We start from the raw sequence: 19351 nt of genomic DNA, 5'->3' as shown, positions 1-19351 counted from the left end.
TGCGATCAACTGACATTTTTATTTTTTGGGTAAAAATACATTTACTTTTCTGAACAATTTTTGTGTTAGAGTAACAGTCCTTATAATGTTTCTAAATGTTTCTCTTGGTTTTTCAAAACTTCAGATTAAAAGATTCTGGGTAAAATAAATTGCTGAGCTGTTTTTCTCCCCCCTTCAACTGCCAGGAAATACCTGAAACCAAAGTTACATGATGAAAGCCCGCAGTCACATTCTTACGAAGCAAGGTCTCCCCTTTTCTAGCCATGGTGAACCTTGTACGTTCATGTCTATTTTCAGAATAGCGACTTAGTGTCTTCCAGTCCAAATATCAAAAGCACTTTCTTTGTTACTATTAGCAGTTACAGAGGACTCAAAAGAGATCTGACAGGAAAGACTTTGATGTGATGAGACCTTCCTGTTTTTCAGACTGACACTCCTACCAGTGTTTTCTGCAAGGGCGGCAGAAACTCAGACACAGCAGCATTGCACAACCAGAAGACACATCCGTGCCCTGGAAGGCAGTGTCTCACTGCACAGTGGGTGGGGTGAGGTGGATTTTAGCTCCTCTGGGACAACCCAAGGTTTGTTATATGGAAAAAGGAAAACCTAATTTCTTTTAGACCTTCATGGAGGCAGAGGGTCCTGAAATAGGGCCACCAGAGAAGCCAGAGGACAGACCTGCACTGTGACAGGGTCTATTTCTGTCTTCTCTTCTGGAAAAGGTAGACTGAGATAGTTGGTGAACATCAAAATGCTTTTGAAAAAGATAGCTACTGAAAAACATAAAAACAATCCCAGATTATTTAAGTCCTTTGAAATAAATTCATGGTAGAAGGACATAGAAAATAGCAGTGAAAAATTACTAATGACATTAGAAATACTTATGTTGTAGAAAATAAAAAGACAAGTTGATGGAAAATCCCATTTTTGTAACAACATAAATAACATAAACTGTGAGTAGTGGATCATTTTTATTGTCTTTAAAATGTTTCTAAGTTTTCTACAATGACTGTATAATAAAATACATGTGTTAAAAAAGAAGTTTAAAAAGTTGTTTAAAAAATAAAAAGTGATCCAGAATTTGAATTCTACTGGAAAGGATGAAATGCCTAAAGGAGAATTTTTTTAAGTCCACTCCTGTGCAAAGCACATATTCTATGCAAAACTGTACTGGATTTTCCCCTGTGATCAAGATACAATGTAACCCCCTCAAAAGCACTGCCTTGCCAGGAACTTTCCCAGAATATTCCTGAGAAGACACTGTACATATTTGTAGGGGCCAATTGTACTCCTCAAATTCTGTCTGACCCCTCAGTCTACACAAGTTCTACCCTGCCACAGAAGCATAATAAGAGGACAGACTAAAATATAAAAAAAGCCAGGTGTCTACAGCTCAATTATCAATCTTTCCTTAAGTAATGCGGATGCCAGCAGGGGCTAGCATTAAGTCAGTCTTTCATTCTGATGTATCTTACCCCTTTGTGTAGAAACAACTCACATACTTATTGACAAAGTATTAGAAAAAATGTTTCAGAAATTTTTCCAATAAACGTCCTCCTTGCCAAGGAGTGAGCAGCAAACACCCAGCAATTTCATCAGAACCTATTTCCCAACGCACACTGTCGGCACTGAAGAGATCGCTCTCATTTCTTGATAAATCCCTTCAAAAGAGGCCAGGATGAAACTACTTCAATACCTCTTTCTGAGTTAAGTGTCCTATTTCTACTGAAACTCCACATGCAGAACTCCAAGGTGCACAAAGCCCCCAGCTATTATTTACACGACATGCATTTGGCACAAGTGAAAATGTTGCAGCTACACCAGTTTCTCAGGCCACAATGACACACTGAGGGCTGAATTACCATAACCTCCAGGTAAGGGCCCACGTTGCTCATGGAAAAGCACTTTGTTCTAAGTATTTAAAAAACACACCAGGGAGGCTACTTCACAATTGCCTGGAGATAAATGTCTGATGGGTTATATTTTATAAGCAAGAGAGGTGAGTTCTGCTTCTGACTGGTAACTTCCCAATTACAGTGACCTGCAACTCGAACCCTTCCTTATAGACACACAGCTAAGGGGACGGGTGGGTGGGGAAGATTTGGATGAAAGTATGAATGTCTGAGAGTCAATAAAAGCCAAACAGCCTAAGGGGCACACCTACTGGCTTTTGCTTTAGCAAGAAGCTTCTGTTCGTGTCTGCAAAGCAAGCAGCATGGTGGCAGTGTGAGATGCCTGATCTGCACTCAGACACATGGGAAAGCAAGCCGGGGGACAAAAATGCAGTATCGTCCTCCAAAGCATGAACCGGGGTGGGGTGGGGGCACACGTCCCCCCGAGTCCTCCAGTGCCACCGAGTGTAAGGCGGCGAGTCACAGCTGCTGAGAGGGAGACTGTCCAGAAGGCGAACTTGCCCATGCTCACCAAGGGTGAAAGGGCAGCTTCACTGCTTGGCTGTCTCTTCCAGCCTTCCCCGAGGAGCTAAAACTCTTTTCACAACTGACTGATTCAAGTTTTTGCCTGTATACCAGAGTGAAGAAAGTGGAGTTTTGAAGGGCTTGGGGAAGCTGGTGACTTTGCTTGGTTCACTCTGAAATATTGGCCAGGACTGCCTATCCAAGGGAGGCTGAAGCCAGCCCCGTTAACTTCAAGTCAGTCCAGAGACACTCACCTGCCCTAAATTTGCACAAGCAGATGTGCCGAAAGCTCAGAGCCCATAAACAAAACAGGCAAATTGCTTCCCTTGCCTTTCAGAAAAGACTGTAGGAGATGCTGCTTACACAACCCTGTAACTCACATTGCACTGTTTGAAATATCCTCCATCTCACACAAATGACACCCCTGAGCAAAAAGCAGACAACTTTCCTCCTTGATTCCCTTCCCTGGCATAGAGGACAGACAGTTGGGAAAGTTTAGTTAGTAACTTTTGGGAGGAGGATACTGCATTTTTCAAAGACAGACGTTGATAGCACAGACATACACAGATGAAAAACTTACCTCCTCAAAAGTCACAGACCAACTACCGTTTTCAATCATAGGTACAAAGACAATTGAAAAAAAAAAAGAGTATCAAATGAAATTGCACACCTACTAATACAGTTAGGAAATGGCAATAACAAAAACAGACACTTGTTAATGCTATTTGGTATTTTGCTTTTCCTTGGACTGTCTTATACTCTAAAACTGCAAACATTCACTAGCCACTGGGCAAGTCTCAAGTCAGGAAGACTGATACATGAAGGCTCCTCCCTCTGCGCAGTGCAGTTGCAGTCTGCATGTCTGTGAACATGCGGCCTGGGGACTATTCCCAGCTACCGGGTGCGTTGTTTATGCTGTGTTCGCCAAGTTGGGTGGAAGGAACTTCCTTATATGACAAGGTCGGCAACCTTGCAAAATAGCTCATTTTCAGGCCACTCAATGAAATTGCTGGGTAGGGGACTTCATGAAAAGAAAACGGATCCCAGGTCTCCTTTGTAGCTAAGGGCTGAAGTTGGGGTGAAGCAGTAAAAGAGATGGTAACTGTCACTGATTCCAAGATGAGAAACCAGAGAAATATGAACTGGCAATTTCAAGAAAATAAACTAAGCCTTAAAGGAAAAAATGATGGGGAAGGAGTGGCTTTATAAGTTCTAGATCTGTATTTGGGATGTGTTGTCTGTTGCTAGAGTGAATTTTTGGCACATGTTTTCAAAGACACTTAAAGGTCAGGAGAAAATATTTTCCTAAAAGTACAAGTTTATCAGCAATACACACTTAACTCTCATATGCTTTCCTTTGGATATCTCTTTCAAAAGAGACGAAAATCATATTCAAATCTCAGTGAAGGGTTTTTTGGCATTCAAAGACAAGTGCCTAAAGGTGAAATGTTTAAATGTCTATATTGTCTCTAAATGAAGACCTCAAAAAGAAACTCAGGATATTAAAAATCATTTTATGCTCTTTCTTCACCCAACATATCCAATTTTATCTTTCTGGTAGAAATTTTGAAAACCTTAAATGTCAGATTGAAAACAAAATCGTCTCGGTAGTAACTAACTGGCAGTTGGCAAACCAGACTGCATTTCTTTCAGGATTTAGAGAATCTTAGATTATATTCTAGCACAGGGGTCAGCAAACTTACAATGTAAATGGCCAGATAATAAATATTTTAGGTTTTTGGGTGATATGGTTTTTGTTCAGACACTGAACTCTGCTATTGTTATGCAAAAGCAGTCATAGCTAGTAAGTACACAAATGGGTGTGGCTGTGTCCCAATAAAACTTCATTTATATAAACAAGCAGTTGGCCAGATTTGGCCCCTTAAGCCATGGTTGGCACCTTTCTGCTCTACTCTAGTACACAAAAAAAATTTTTTTAAAGCAAATGCGTTACAGATGATGTAGAAACATATTAGTATGATGTAGTTTTCTCAGTAATAGAAACAGGAAGCAAAACTTACTAGAAACTGAAGAAAAGTTTTAGAGAATTGTGAAGATATCAATATACATGCTCAGAAATTCTTAATAGGCATGAAATGTATACCTTCCCCAAGGATTAAGTATAACTCAATCAGCAGACAAGCATGTTGAGAAACCATCTTCTCCGTCTCAGCTAAGCTGCTCAAGGAGCCTCCAGAGGGTTTAGGGTGGCATTCTCCCCCATCCTACACCACTCCGTTCACCAGATCATCCAAGTGCAAAGGGTCAGAATGGCAGCCTTCTCAAGTTTATCACTAGTTATCTCAGGCAGATAGAAACCATCCTCTCGACTATTACTATTCACTAAAAGCTTATTATTTCATAACATAAATATTTCCAAAAGCCAACGGTCTCTGTGATGTGGGTAAAGTAATAAAAGGTAAGTTCATTTCCACTGGTAGAAACAAATTATTCAAGGATGGATTCACTTATCTTGACTTTCCTGAGTGAGGAAGAGCCCACCACATAAGAAAAAGGGAAATCTTTTTTTTTTCCAGGTAAGCAGTTTAGCAGAATTTAAATTTCTCTACTTGTCAAATTAAAAACAAAATTGGTTTAAATTTTTTCATTAGAAACACAAAGATAGAAATAAGTTTTACTTGAAGTATTTTGTTTTGTTTTTACCACGTATAATTAAATGGCTTAATTTTAAATTACATGCAAGGCCAGTTGCTCTACAGAAATTAGTATGTGCAAGAAAAACTTTTTGTAAACTCAGAGGAATCATTTTCCTCCTGTTTGAGTTAAATTTTGATAAAAAATTACTCTCTCAAAATGAAGTTAAGCATTCTAAATTTAATTACATTGAGCATGGATAAGATATTTCAAATAGCAATTACATATTTATAATACTATCTGTGTACCAAACCCAAGAGAGGTTAAGCATTCCTGACTCTTTCTAGGATTTGCCCAGGTAATAACATACCACTCATTATGCTTTGGGAGATTCACTGAATTTAATTAATCAGCTGTGCTTTTTGAGGCTTAACCCACATCTGTGCAAGTAGTTCTTTAATTAAAAAAAAGCATATTATCTTCCAGAGGTAGATGAAGGCTGTAGTTCTCTATAAAATACTATCAACAGATTACATCATTAGAAAACCAACTTTCCCCAAATGGAAACAATTCATCTCCTTAAAAAGAAAATATTTTAATTTCTGAAATTGGTAAATGCTTATTAGGGGCTTGGCTATTAATTTTTAAGATGTACTAAAACACCAACATATATTCATGAATGTTTGTTTTCTGGGGACTTGTATGAAAATGAAAATGTAAATGATGTATTTCTACACATAAATTTTTATACTGTACTTCACTTCATTTGAAATCAATCAATAAATTTACAAACCAAAATATGAGTGCATAAATGCTTCTATACAGGTTTGGCTTAATGACAATAAAAGAGGCTTAAATTAAATATTCTACATTCTTCTTTTAATAGTTTCTTTTCTGTGTCTTGGAGTCTCATTATGAAGATAAACAGAAAGAGTACACCAAAGGCTGTTAGCAGTCATTACGGAGCTTGCTGAGTTTCAAATATAAACTGATGCCAAGACCAGGTAGTATAGGTAGTATGTATACAACTGCATGACTTATGTACGTTCATGTATGTGTATATATATGAAGTGAATATATATGTAGGTATGAAAATGAATGTACTATATTGGCCTTTCCCCTATAAATGTGGGTACACATAGGATCTGTAGGCATTAAGTAGCTACAATTCAGACACAAAGGTCTGACCTTTCACATGTCTGACCTCTGGTGTGACTTTATAAAAGGAACATGGTGGGCTAGATGCCAATCCTCTTGGAATATTTCATTTGTTTTTTTTTTTTGAGGTATAATTCACATGCCATAAAATTCATCTTTTTAATGTACAATTTAGTGGTTTTAGTATATTCACAAAGTTGGTTCAATGAAATAAAAAGTGAACATTTCCAGGACACAGATCTTATTTTTGACAGGATTAAATTTACAAGACGCTAAGAGGTATTTTCTAAGACACTTTCCTCCTTTAAGATAATTATAATTTGCTTCTTAAACTAGATACTCAATATCTGAGAGAACAAATCTGTTGATGGTTCGAAACTATGTTGCCAATTGTCACCTTGAAAACGTGATTCTAATTTGAGGACTATAACTTTACCAAGTGTATCACCAGTACAAATGTCTGGACATTATTAAAATAGCATAGAGATATTAGTTGTTGGATATATTGATAAGCTATTGCAATAATACAAAAGAAGTTAGCTATAGAAGGTATCTGATATGCATCAAAACAAGAAACCACAACTCAAACTTAAAAGTAATGTTTTCAAAACAAAAACAAAAAAAGTTTAATTCTACTTTGACCTCTCAGTAAAGATTTTATACACTTATAATCTTATGAATGATGAGTACTTTTTAAAAGATAATATGTATTGTACTAGTTACACATGCCTGCTTTGACACAAAAAGGATTTAACAATAAGTTCAGGCCAGACTGATTTTAAGTATACAGTTTGAGTCTTTCCTTGTCCTCTCTTCTATTTTAAAGCACTCTTCCTAGATTTTATTCATAACGATGGCCCCAATAAGAACATTAGAATAATACAAGCAGTAGGAGAGCTTCATTTTGGACCTTAATAATATTTTATAATTACTACCTTCAAGTATTTCTAAAGTTGTATGCTACATGAGCTAAATTAAAGTTGATTTTATTGGCAGGGGTGGTAGTGGAAATTAGCTTTAGGCCTTATTCTGTGAGCACCTTATGTATTAACAGTTATCTACCGCAGCAGTATGTGAGATTTTATTGTCCGTTCTTCAGCCAGTTCTATAAACAAGGGAAGAAACACACTGATGTTAGACTATTGGGAGAACTTATCATTAGAACCTGGGAGAAATAGGAGGAAGATAATGAGGGGCTGGCAGAGCAGATCCATATAAAGAGATACTTTCATAATACTTGGGTAATTAGAGGCAATAGGCCTAATAAGGCTAATAGCCATTTATTCAATACCATCTACTTGCCAGGTACTTAACTTACAACATCCCTCATCCTCACAACAATCCTTCAAGATGTTTATACACTATATGCTACACGGATGAGGAAGCGGCTCAATAACTATTCCAAGATGCTGAATAATGGTATAGGGATCAAAAGCCCCAACTGGGATTCCAAGTTCTGTGTTTTGTTTTGTTTTTAAAGAAAGTCAGCATTTGAACTCAGCTGACCACAAACCCATAAACTCCCTCCACCATGACCCTCTGTGAACCCCCCGTGGCTATTCAATTTAGCAATAGAGACAAGAAGCACTGTGCAACTATTGCTGCCCATGTGCAGCTCTCTGACCACATCAAGGCAGCCCTAGTTACCAAAGTGGAAGTCATCCCACTGTGGGATTTAATCGATGATCTATTCCAGCACCTTTTGTGGCAGGACATTTCAGCAATGGTGGTATGTATGGCAAAAATACAACACTCTCTTATCTTAATGAACTGATGTGGACAAGGGAGGGAACCATTAACCATCTGTAGGAATTTGAAGAATTAAAACACATTGAAGAGGGAGAGTAATATTGGAAAAAGTTAAGTTAGAAAGCAGTGTTTCCCCAAGACTCCATCATGGAACAGTGTTGCTAATCACCACTGAAGAGGTCTACCTTTGGGAAAGGGCTCATGTTTTAAAAATACTGCAATCAACGAAGATATTAAACAGAACTTTGATTCTGAAACTGCATACTGTAGGGAAACATACCGTTACCCATACATTCTTTTGTGGAAATAAATGTCGCAACAAACACCATCAGTGTGAGTAATACACCTTTGTGGTTTTTTATTTTTCCTTCCAAATGAGTTTGTATTTTTAACATTTGCTACAGACAGAGGTCTGGAACATTCTTGTGCCAGTCTTGGAACAGTTCACCTTCTAAAAGTCTCTCTGGATGTGACCATACACAGCTAAAACAGTACTTTGCCATTTTCCTTTTTTTCTCATTTTTGAAAGTAGTTGATAGCCACTTTCTTTCTTTCTCTTTCCCTCTCTTTCTCTCAGCTTCTCATGAAGATCCCCAGAATAAATGCAACAGGTGGAGTTACCTACAAATATACAAACTGAAAGAAAAGAAATATTATGGTTGGCAACTCAGCAGTCTCCTGCAATGAAAACATACCTGGACATTTAGCATAGTCAGAAAATGTCTAAATCAACCGAGAAGGAACACAGGGAACTGAACTCCACAACTGCTGTGCAGGATGAAGAAGGCACTCCGCTCCGACGGGCGACCCCCGTGTCCCATACCTTGTATCTGTCCATTGGGTCTTCCTGCTGCAGCTGGCTCTCCCGCATGGTCTGATATTCTTTCTCATATTTCTTCAACTTCTTGGTTGGTACCTGCAGGGATTAGAGGAAGAGCATGTTAGACAAAGAGGTCACTGAGGAAAACATTTTCTGATGCGTTTTCTGATTCTAATGGAGCACCCCCAACTCAAAGTAGGGGAGAAATCTAGATCAGAGAGCAGGGCTCTGCAAGCTTTTTCTGTAAAGGTCCAGACAGTATACATACTAGGCTTTGTCAGCCATAGAGGCTACGTGACAACTGCTCCACTCGGTTGTTAGTGCACAAAAGCAGCCATAAGTAATATATGAAAAAATGGAGTGGCTGTGTTCCAAAAGTTTACTTAGGAAAACAGTAGTTTGTCTATCTCTGTTCTATAATCTTGCTGATATGTCATACCTTATTCTTGTTAATGTATTTAACAGTGCTATTAATTCTGTTAACTACCTTTAAGTAAAACTCACCCAGAGGCTTCAACCGTGTTGAGAGGGAAAATAATTGTGCAAATTAAAAACTGAGCAACAAATTGTTTCAAATGGAGTTAATATACCAGTGAGAAAGAAGATTCTAAAGTTCATCACTGAAAACGCAGAGCATACAGAACCATTGTGCTATATAATGTAACAGAAAATCATCTAAACAACTTCTCTATTTTTTGTTAAAATTGTTATCCTTAAAAGACAGCAGTCTACTCTTTCCTGAAAAAAGACTAGAATCTCACAGAATGTCTGAATTCTAAAAATAATAAACAAATGAGTATAGCATAGTATAAAGGTCATAGAATTTGGCACTAGATAGGCCAGGGTCTGAATGCCTACTATGTTTCTGTTAACTGTGAAACCCCTTGGCAAACAGGTATTTAGCCCCTCTTAGGCTGAGTTTCTTCATTTATAAAATGGCAGGCAAATAAATTTCTACTTCATAATGATTGTCAGGAGAATTAAGGGATATAACATAAGTAAAATTTCTAAAATAATGCCTGGTGCACGCACTTTTTAAAGTTATTTTTAAATATTCAATAAAGTTAATGGGTTATTATCTACTAGAGTCCATTTATATCAGATTAAGTCTGCTTTCAGGCTTTCCTTGGACAATAAAAATTATATAATTCTTTTAGACATCAAAGTCTTCCCTCAGTGTTAAGGTCCTAAAGGTTAAGTGACTGGAAATTAAGAAAAAAACTAATTTTTAAAAAGATAACAAATGTACTATTTTGCTGAATCCCTGGGGACTCAGTGACGGCAAGGAGGAGGTGTGATGCCCCTCAGTATCTGTCATTGTACTTCTACCAAAGTCATTTGGCCCATATGAGGCCCTCAACAGATTGTTTCTTGTCAAGTTCAAAATATGGCATTACACAACATGTACTATGTGTATGACAGAAAGCAAGACAGAATGCAAAGCACCCAGAATGACTATAAAATTATCTTATGGTTTTCTTGGTGAGTGTTAATTCTCTGGAATCCAGCCAGATAATTTGTTCAATAAAGAGCAAAGACATCACGTGCCATTCCCCAGCTTTCTCTAATTGCTCTGTCCTCCCCATCCTGGAGCACTCTGAAGTCCTGGATTGTCTGCTTCTCACCACTACTGGCAAGTTTTACCAACTTAGTCCAAACTTGATAGACAGTCTAAATCATTCAACAACTACGTGATGACAATATTCATCTGGCTGATGGGGGAGAGTCTCCCCAAACAAAAAGGAAGGACATTTTCCAGGGTGTAACTGAACTGCAAAGCCACTGTTGAATGTCGTCATGAGGAACTACAATCCTTTATTCCCCCATCTCCAGAGACCTTCAACAGCACACTGTGACCAGTGGAGCACAATCGGGAGGGAAGCACCACCTTCCAGCTGTGTGGCCTCAAAATCATCGGACAAACAACAAGGAAAATACACACGACCATGTGCTAACAAAGTAGCAGCAGCCACATTATTTTTCTTGTCTTTGAAGGTGCCTCAATTTCCTCTAATTTTCTTTTCTCTGTATTAATTCCTACACTCTGGAGAAATAAAACAGACTCTCCAGATGAAGGGGCAAATCATTAGCACTGAAGTAGCCCTGAAGCTGAGGAAAAAAGGAACGAAATCTCCAAGTTTTAAGCAGTGACAGGTGTTTTGTATGACAGGGGGGTCAAGGGGAGAATTGAGAGCTATATACCATGTCTACTCCAGCAGCCACTCACCCACAAGATCACAAGTATTTTGTTGTTTTTGCAACTGAACACTCGCACCAGTGGGTACCAGGATGTACATCTGTCCTATATATGCAAGTATTTTCTACATGGTTTTAAAATGGAACCACTTGCCAAGAACTGAACTACATATAGTAAGCTTATTCCTAGAAAATTTCTGAAACTATTTAAGAATTCAATCTATTACTTATATATATATATGTATATGTATATGTATACTTTACATGTAAAAGAGTGTCCTTTTAAAAGTCATTCCTGCTACTTATGTTGAGGCTCATTTCTAAGGAAAATTTTTTAAAAGTGCATTAAACACCCTCAGTAAGCTGATCCTTTACCATCTGGCTGAGATTCTGGGATGTTTGGCTTCATCTTGTTCAGGGAAACAGAGCAGGTTCCCAGAACAGTATGTTGCTAGGAAACCTCCCAAGCTTATTTATCTTGGGCTGTGGGGCGATATTGAGCATCCACCTGTGACTGGAACAAAGTGAAATGGGGAAAGGGTGCAGGAGGAAGGACAGCTGAGATGAAACTCCTGATATTCAGGAGATAACCAAAGAAAACAGACTTGCCATTTTTAAAACTATATTTCAGAACAAAATTGATTTTACTTAAGGGAATGTAATATTGAACTTGAGATTATTCCTTACCAGAGAAAGAGACAGAAAAACCTCTTAGCATTCAGTTTTAATCAAAAGAACAAAAAGTCACCAAGAATTATTAAAACTGAAACAATCTATTATCTTAGGAGCAATATAAGTATCTCACTTCTTAGGTTAAATAAATGTAATGTAAGTGTGCACTTGAAGAATGTGTTAAGAACCCTCAATCCTTTTAACAGTCTACCTAATTTGGAGTCCAGTTCTACTAACCATCCATCTTCTTTTCTGCCTGTCCAATACCTCATACTTGGCTAAATACAGGAAATGTCCTCCAAGAATCCACAATTGTTTGATAAGTACAACTGATAACAAGCACTCAACAGTTCAAAATGGTATTTATTAAAAACAACCAGAAAGTAGAACCACCCCAGCAAGACAACCCTTATTGAGTGCGAGCGCCATCATTTAAGTAATCAGCCAAGATGCAACATTTTGGACTTGACAACTACATTTAAGGAAGGCAGCATTTAAGACAGAACCAGTGTTTTCATCATTATGATATTCAGATATTTCACGATGTGCTCGGCCCTGACACTTAAGTTCGTAACACGACCATTTACACAGAATTCATATTGAAGCTGGAGGGACCTTTGGAGACTGTCTGGTACAATCCCTTTCTTCAGGATGAGGAAACTGAACCCCTGTGGCTAGAGCACCAGACGGCCCAGCTGGCTGTGGCGGAGAATCTGGGATATGGGCGGGTCTACTGTCTCTCTGGCCTGTACTCCTTTCTGGATATTGGGCTGTAAGGACAAGTGTTTCCCAAATGTTAAGTCGTTTGAATACCATTATTCCATTATTTTTGCCATCTCCAAACACATTTTACTATGTGTTCTTTAAATCAACTAATTTTCTTACCCAAATTTACTTTATAAGAAAACAATCAATTTGAAAGAGTCAGTACAGACAACTGGGGTAGGCAGAAAACCAGCCTCCCAAACACGTCTGCTTTCTACTCCTCAGAACCTGTGAAGGTGTTCTTTACACGGCAAAATCGACTTTGTACATGTGATTAAGGTTAAGGATCTGAGATGGGGAAATTATCTTGGATTATCTGGGTGGGCCCAATGAATCACACAAGACATTAAAAGAAGACTTTTCCAGACTTCAGTCAGAGGACATGTGACGACAGCAGCAGAGCCAAAGGAACTGGATGTCGCCAGTTTTGAGGCTGGGGGAAAGAGGTCTGTGAGTCAGGGACTGTGGGTGACCTCCAGGAGCCGGGAGAGATGAGGACATGAATGGATGCTCCCCAAGGGCCTTCAGAAAGGAATGCAGCCCTGCTGACACTGACGTTAGCCCACTGAGACCCGTGTTAGACTATAGGCTACAGAACTGAAAATGATACATCGATGTTCTTTAAAGCCTCTAAATTTGTAGGTATTGGTTATGGTGACAATAGGAACCTAATACAACATATCATAAACAATAGCTACTATTAATTGAGCTATTGCTTACAAACAAATCTCAGTTGAAAGTCTTAACACTTTTGCTGAAAGCAAGATTAAACTTCCCTGCCCTTCATTTCACAACCAATAGTGAATTTGTAAACTTGTGTTACAAATTCCAGAACAGCAAAATACATAGCAGTAAGCAAAGACAAAAACAACTTCACCCCAGCCAGGCAGAGTCACTGAGTCCCTTCCTACCACTCCTCTTGTATCACTAATGACAACTGGTTGTGCTATTTGTTCAGTTGCCCCCAGTTCATGCTGCAGACCTGTGTGATGTCCATTGTTATTTTCTATTATGTTTCACCATGTTGCATTTTTCAAATGCCTGTTTAGACCTTCTAAAAATGATTTCATGACCAGCAGTCTGAAGGCCACTGCACTAAATCAAAGGGTTTTTTCATCTATTCCCCTGAGGATCATACTCACTGGGTGGTAATACAAAGCCACTGAGGAGGCTTTCCTAACTCCCCTCCTGGTGGCCAGTACTGTCACCTGCCATTACTGATGAAAATGGGTCCTAAGCACCTGTTACCAGGAAATACACAGCAAAGAGCTCAATGAGCTTAAGGGAAAGGGCAGTAGTGGGGAGCGTTAAACAGTGACCTTCAACATTACAGGCACAGAGGAAGCACAACTGTACTAACCTGCTTTTCTCTCCCAGTGTTAATCATGCTGGTCTCAGCTGGAGACACGGGAGGGGAAGACTGAAAAAGAATGGGGGCAACTTTCCTTATTTCCCATGCTCTCCCTCTTCTTGTCATTTAAAGCATGTATTCCTTCTTTTTATGTATGACTGATGGAAATCATACACTTATATAAATTTTTGTTACATATCAATTAATTTTAGATGAGCTTCCCTTAATGATCTTTACCTCACTAATCATACCTACCTGGGTTATTGCCTTATTTTATATTACTGCTTTAATTTTACATTATTTTGAATACTCCTTTTAATACCTGAATTTCTTCTCCTCTTACATACAAGATTTGCTTAGGTTTCCTGATTATCAAATGTGACCTTTAACATTCAAGGTGTTCAGGTACCTTGAAACAGCACACATCTTCAACTCTGGATTGTAATTCGTGTTATACTAGAACTCTTAAGTAACGAAGTTGTAGCACTCTGATTATATTAACTTCAGGAAAACTTAGACACATAAAGGAGGGAAACAAGACAACATGCCAGAAGCCCTGGGTGGAGATTATTCAGCCTGACCTATCTCTGCAATGTAGATGGCATGATCTTCAGCATAAGCTGATCTTCTGGAATAGTACATCAGTTTTGTGAAAAGTTGACTCTGAATTTAACCAAGAAAAGAATCGAGGAGCTACTACTGTTTCTCAAGGCAGGGGGCACCTTGGGTGGGGGTTAGACTCTGTGACCCCTTTCTGAGGCCCTAGCATCCTTGGCCCATTAATCCTCTCACCGCTTCAATGTCAGCAGTGCCCTTCAGTCACTGTGACAAGCAGGATGCCCACACACCTTTCTAAACCGGGAGGGGAAGGCACCAGAGGATGGGAAGTGTGAAGGGTCTGAGCTCGAGAGAAGTGGGATTCCCACCGCAGAACTGTCAACAGACACAAAGGGAGGCTCCCAGTTTCAGCGCTGTGCTCATATAGATTCTCATGGCCCTGGCCCCTGCTGTTCTGGATCAGGAAAAACATGGAATGTCTTCATGTCAGAGGATTTCCTGACAGTGTTAAAGCTGTAATTTAGAAAAGTCTATACTTAAGCCTCCTAACAACTCTGTGAGGTAAGTATTATTTGGATTTTTCATATAAAAAAACTGAAGAGCGGTAACTTGCCCAAGACCATAGGGCTGGTAAAGAGTCAGAAGCAGGCCCCAGGCAGCCAGCCTCGGAGGCAGCCCTCACTGACGGCTCTGCTCTGCTGCCCGGGACCAGGTGATTGTGGCAAAGAAAGTTCCTCAAGAAGTTGACAGTCTGGATACAGGGCCAAACATGTGTCTAATTACCACATAGTTTTAAGTGCCATAAGAGAGGTTCACAAAAGGTACAAGGGTGGCCAAGAAGAAATCTGTTGGAGGGGGTGGGGAGCAGTGAGGAGGATTTTCATGGTGACACGTTTACATCAGCTTCCTTGCTGGTTAATAACATCGGTATCTCCCCTGTGCTAGATTTTAACAATGGGTCATTTGCTTGTAAGAGCTGTTATTGAGGGCTTGACAAATGGCCTCTCCATTTCAGAAATAAAACATACAACAATATTTACTGATGGATGCAAATGTGGGCAAAGTAAATCACTCTTTAAAAAAATGGTTGATGAGAATATTCATATTTGACCTGATTGTTTATAGTTCATAATGTGTGATCAAAACCGAAAGTTTCTGTGATGACTGCCCTTGCACTGTTCACCATGTAAGAACTTATTCACTATGTAAGAATTTGTTCACCATGTAAGAACTTGTTCGTTATGCTTCAGAAGATTGGAGACTGACGAGAATTAGGCTTGGGGTGGATTAATGATTGTGCATTGAGCATTGACTTCCCTATACAGAATTTTATTGTTGTTAACAACCATTTGATCAATAAATATGAGAGATGCCCTCTCAAAAAAAAAAAAATGATGTACTGGAGATATGTCTTTACATAGAACAGTGAAATATATATCTGTAAATATGTAATATGTATATATATTTACCTATAGTTGACCCTTGAACAACATGGTTTGAACTGTGTGGGTCCACTTATGTGGGTTTTTTACAAAAATATGCTGGAAAATTTTTTGAGATTTACGACAGTTTGAAAAAATTTTCTTTCCTCTAGCTTACTTTAAGAATATATTATATAATACATATACATATAACATGCAAAATATGTGTTAACTGATTGTTTATGTTATCAGTAAGGCTTCTGGTTAACAACAGGCCATTAGTAGTTAAGTTTTTGGGAAGTCAAAACTTGCACATGGATTTTACACAGCACAGAGGGTTAGTCTTCTAACCCCCAGGTTGGTCAAGGGTCAATAGTTTATGAGTATTTTTTGTATAATTTTATGTAATATATATATATATATATATATATATATATATATATATATATGTACATGTATATCTGTAAAATATGTGACTATTATAATGGATCCAATTTTAAGGGTTCAATAAAATTATCTAGTTTACATTGAAAAAAAAAATGGTTGATGAGATCTGATTATTTTCCTCATGGTCAGAAGTCTGAGTGCCTAAAAAATTAACAAGCCAAAGGTACCAGCTATTAGGTATTGCTATTGCTCATTTTGGATAATTTCTTAGGATGAATATAAATGATCCCATTTAATATATTAATCATTGGACAGAGAAAGAAATTGAAAAAATAGGTAAGAAATATAGTACCACATTTCTTGGTGATTTGGGGCTGGGGGATTGCTGAGAGTTTCCAATGCAGTCCCTTCAGAAAGGGCTTGTCAAGATCCGAACAGGAAGTGGGCCAGTGGTAACCTCAATTCTAGCAGACGATTTGCGGTAGGCTCAGGGACTTGGGAAGAAATAGACAGGAAGCAATCAAGAGAAGACGACATCTAAGAAGAGGGACCATGCTCTCTCTACAGGTTTCACTTAATCCTTTTCAAAGTTAGTGTTCAGTAAAAGCAGCTCGGCCCTTTTTGAGCTTTTAGCACTACAAGGTGCGCGAGCATCATCAACGGTATTTAACCCTACGGGACCAAGAGGAAAAATCCTTCAGAGAACATAAGAACCTATAAATGATCATTAATTGTATTCTTTTTATAGTTGAGATGTAACTGACATATAACACTATATTAGTTTTAGGCGTATGATGTAATGATTTTATATTTGTATATATTGCAAATGATCACCAAACAGCTCTGTCTTGTGCACAGTCACAAACTGGTTTTACTTATGATGAGAGCTTTTAAGATCTACTCTATTGGAGACCTTCAAATGTACAGTGGTGTCACCATGCTGTACATCATATTCCCATGACTTACCTATTTATAAATGGAAGTCTGTACCTTTGGGTCCCTTCATCCATCCCCCCACCTCTGGCAATATTAACTGTATTCTAATACTTAAGAAACAGAATGGTTTCAAGAGTGGGGGACAAGGGAAGTACTTATTTCCTGCAGTAACTCTAGCCTAATGCCCAAGGCTTCTAGACTTCAAATTACCAGGCACTCTTTCCTTAAATTCCATACATTGCTGTCACAGAGCTGTCTTGCTGTCATCTCATCTGGCGTGTTCAGCTCTCCCAGTCACTCAAGTGCACACGGTGCACACACCTGTGACAGGTTCCTGGGCTTATGCATAGTTGTATGATGTGAGTCACTGTCTAACATTTATGGCGTGCTCCTGAATGTGGTGTGCTCATCCAAGTATCTATGAAAGCTTCTGAAATACCAATTTCCACTTTCATTCCCACGTTCTGACTTAAGCTGTTTGGTCCCAATGCTGTAGTAACTTTAAGAGACTCTGCATTTTATAGAAGCTGCCTCTCTGTTCATTTCTAATTGCTCAGTCCTATATATCTAATCTTGTACACTACTTTTATGGAATTCCTTGGTACTTCTGCTCTACACTTCACTATCATAGATAATATCTGAAGGTAGGGTAATTTCTTTACTAGCTATGTGCAGCCAACTCCTAAATGTTTAGTTTCCAGCCCAGGACTTCTACTGAGTCCAACCTACATACCCAACTGTTAACTTCATATTATCTTTTGGATGTTTCACATTTGAAGCATTTTACACCTGGACTCATGACCCACTCCCTACCTCCAACCTGTTCTTCCATTGTTCATCTTGCATCCAGTTACTCATTCCAGAAGCCAGAAGTCACCCTTGACCTTTCCCCACCATTGTGAAACCAATTACTAGATTCTATAAAGATTGCTTCCAAATATCTTTCCAGCTTTTCCTCTGCTGAACCTCATCGGCACTACCCCAGTTCAAGCCATAAGCACCTCTCATCACTGCAGTAACCTCCAAATGGGTCTCCTTGTCCACAAGTGCTCTGCTCCAAATCCTTTCTCCACTGGGCAGTCACCTCTCTTTCAGGATGCAAATCTGATGTCATTCCCCTTCCTAGATTTTTCAATTGCTTCCTGCTGCACTTAGGATAAAGAGAGAAATACTTGACACAGTTCTGCCAGCTCTAAAGGACCTGGTATCCACTTCTCCCTCTCAGTCTTCATGCAAAATCTCCAAAGTTACCCCAGGAAGTACATAAAAGGACACACATAGGTGCAAAAGACAGTTATTAGAATTTCTAGTTTTTACCTTACCAAATCTCATCTTTTAAAAATGTCTTTATTTGTCGTGGTCATGGATAGGAAGAATTAATATTGTCAAAATGGCCATCTTGCCTAAAGCAACCTACAGATTCAATGCAATTCCTATCAAAATATTGACAGCATTCTTCAACGAACTAGAGAAAATCATTCTAAAATTCATATGGAACCACAAAAGACCTCGAACAGTCAAAGCAATTCTGAGAAGGAAGAATAAAGCTGGGGGGATCATGCTCCCCAACTTTAAGCTCTACTACAAAGCCACAGTAATCAAGTCAATTTGGTACTGGCATAAGAACAGACCCATAGACCAATGGAAAAGACTAGAGAGCCCTGATATAAACCCAATCATATATGGTCAATTAATATATGATAAAGGAGCCATGGACATACTATGGGAAAATGACAGCCTCTTTAACAGCTGGTGTTGGCAAAACTGGACAGCTACATGCAAGAGAATGAAACTGGATTATTGTTTAACCCCATACACAAAAGTAAATTCAGAGGCGGAGCCAACATGGCGGCGTGAGTAGGACAGTGGGAATCTCCTCCCAAAAACATATATACTTTTGAAAATACAACAAACACAACTAGCCCTAAAAGAGAGACCAGAAGACGCAGGACAGTGGCCAGACTGCAGCTACACCAGCGAGAACCCAGCGACTGGTGAAAAGGGTAAGATACAAGCCCCGGCCCTGCGGGACCCGAGCGCCCCTCCCCCCAGCTCCCGGCGGGAGAAGAATAGGCAGAGCGGGAGGGAGACGGAGCCCAGGACTGCCGAACACCCAGCCCCAGCCATCCGGGCCAGAGCGCAGACACAGTACATGCCCAGGGGGCCCTGGATACTGGGGGAACAGGGAGTAAGACCTCTGAGCGGGTGCCGAAGCTGATGCCCCTGTGACAAAGAAAAGCGGGGGCTTTTAGAAAGTCTTAAAGGGACAGGGACTTAACAGCTTGACGGAAACAACCCAGGTCACAGTACAGCAGCTGGAAATTAC

At 39.2% G+C, this 19351-nt stretch overlaps 1 protein-coding gene across 11 annotated transcripts in view; it reads right to left on the bottom strand.

The window, feature by feature from the left end:
- The window catches only part of RABGAP1L (RAB GTPase activating protein 1 like), a 738861-nt gene that overhangs the window by 21247 nt on the left and 698263 nt on the right, over positions 1–19351 (bottom strand). For 9 of the 11 annotated variants that reach the window (XM_057507896.1, XM_057507900.1, XM_057507898.1 and 6 more), the window contains one exon: positions 8743–8835. In XM_057507896.1, the coding sequence (XP_057363879.1) occupies positions 8743–8835 (93 nt within the window). Of the gene's footprint in view, positions 1–8247; positions 8556–8742; positions 8836–19351 lie in introns of those variants that run through there. The other 2 variants (XM_057507901.1, XM_036918112.2) reach the window with 1 other exon arrangement.

This window comes from Manis pentadactyla, chromosome 9 (genome assembly GCF_030020395.1).
Source record: "Manis pentadactyla isolate mManPen7 chromosome 9, mManPen7.hap1, whole genome shotgun sequence".
NCBI lineage: Eukaryota > Metazoa > Chordata > Mammalia > Pholidota > Manidae > Manis > Manis pentadactyla.
Note: the sequence above shows the minus strand (reverse complement) of the source record. Positions and strands in the feature narration are given on the sequence as shown.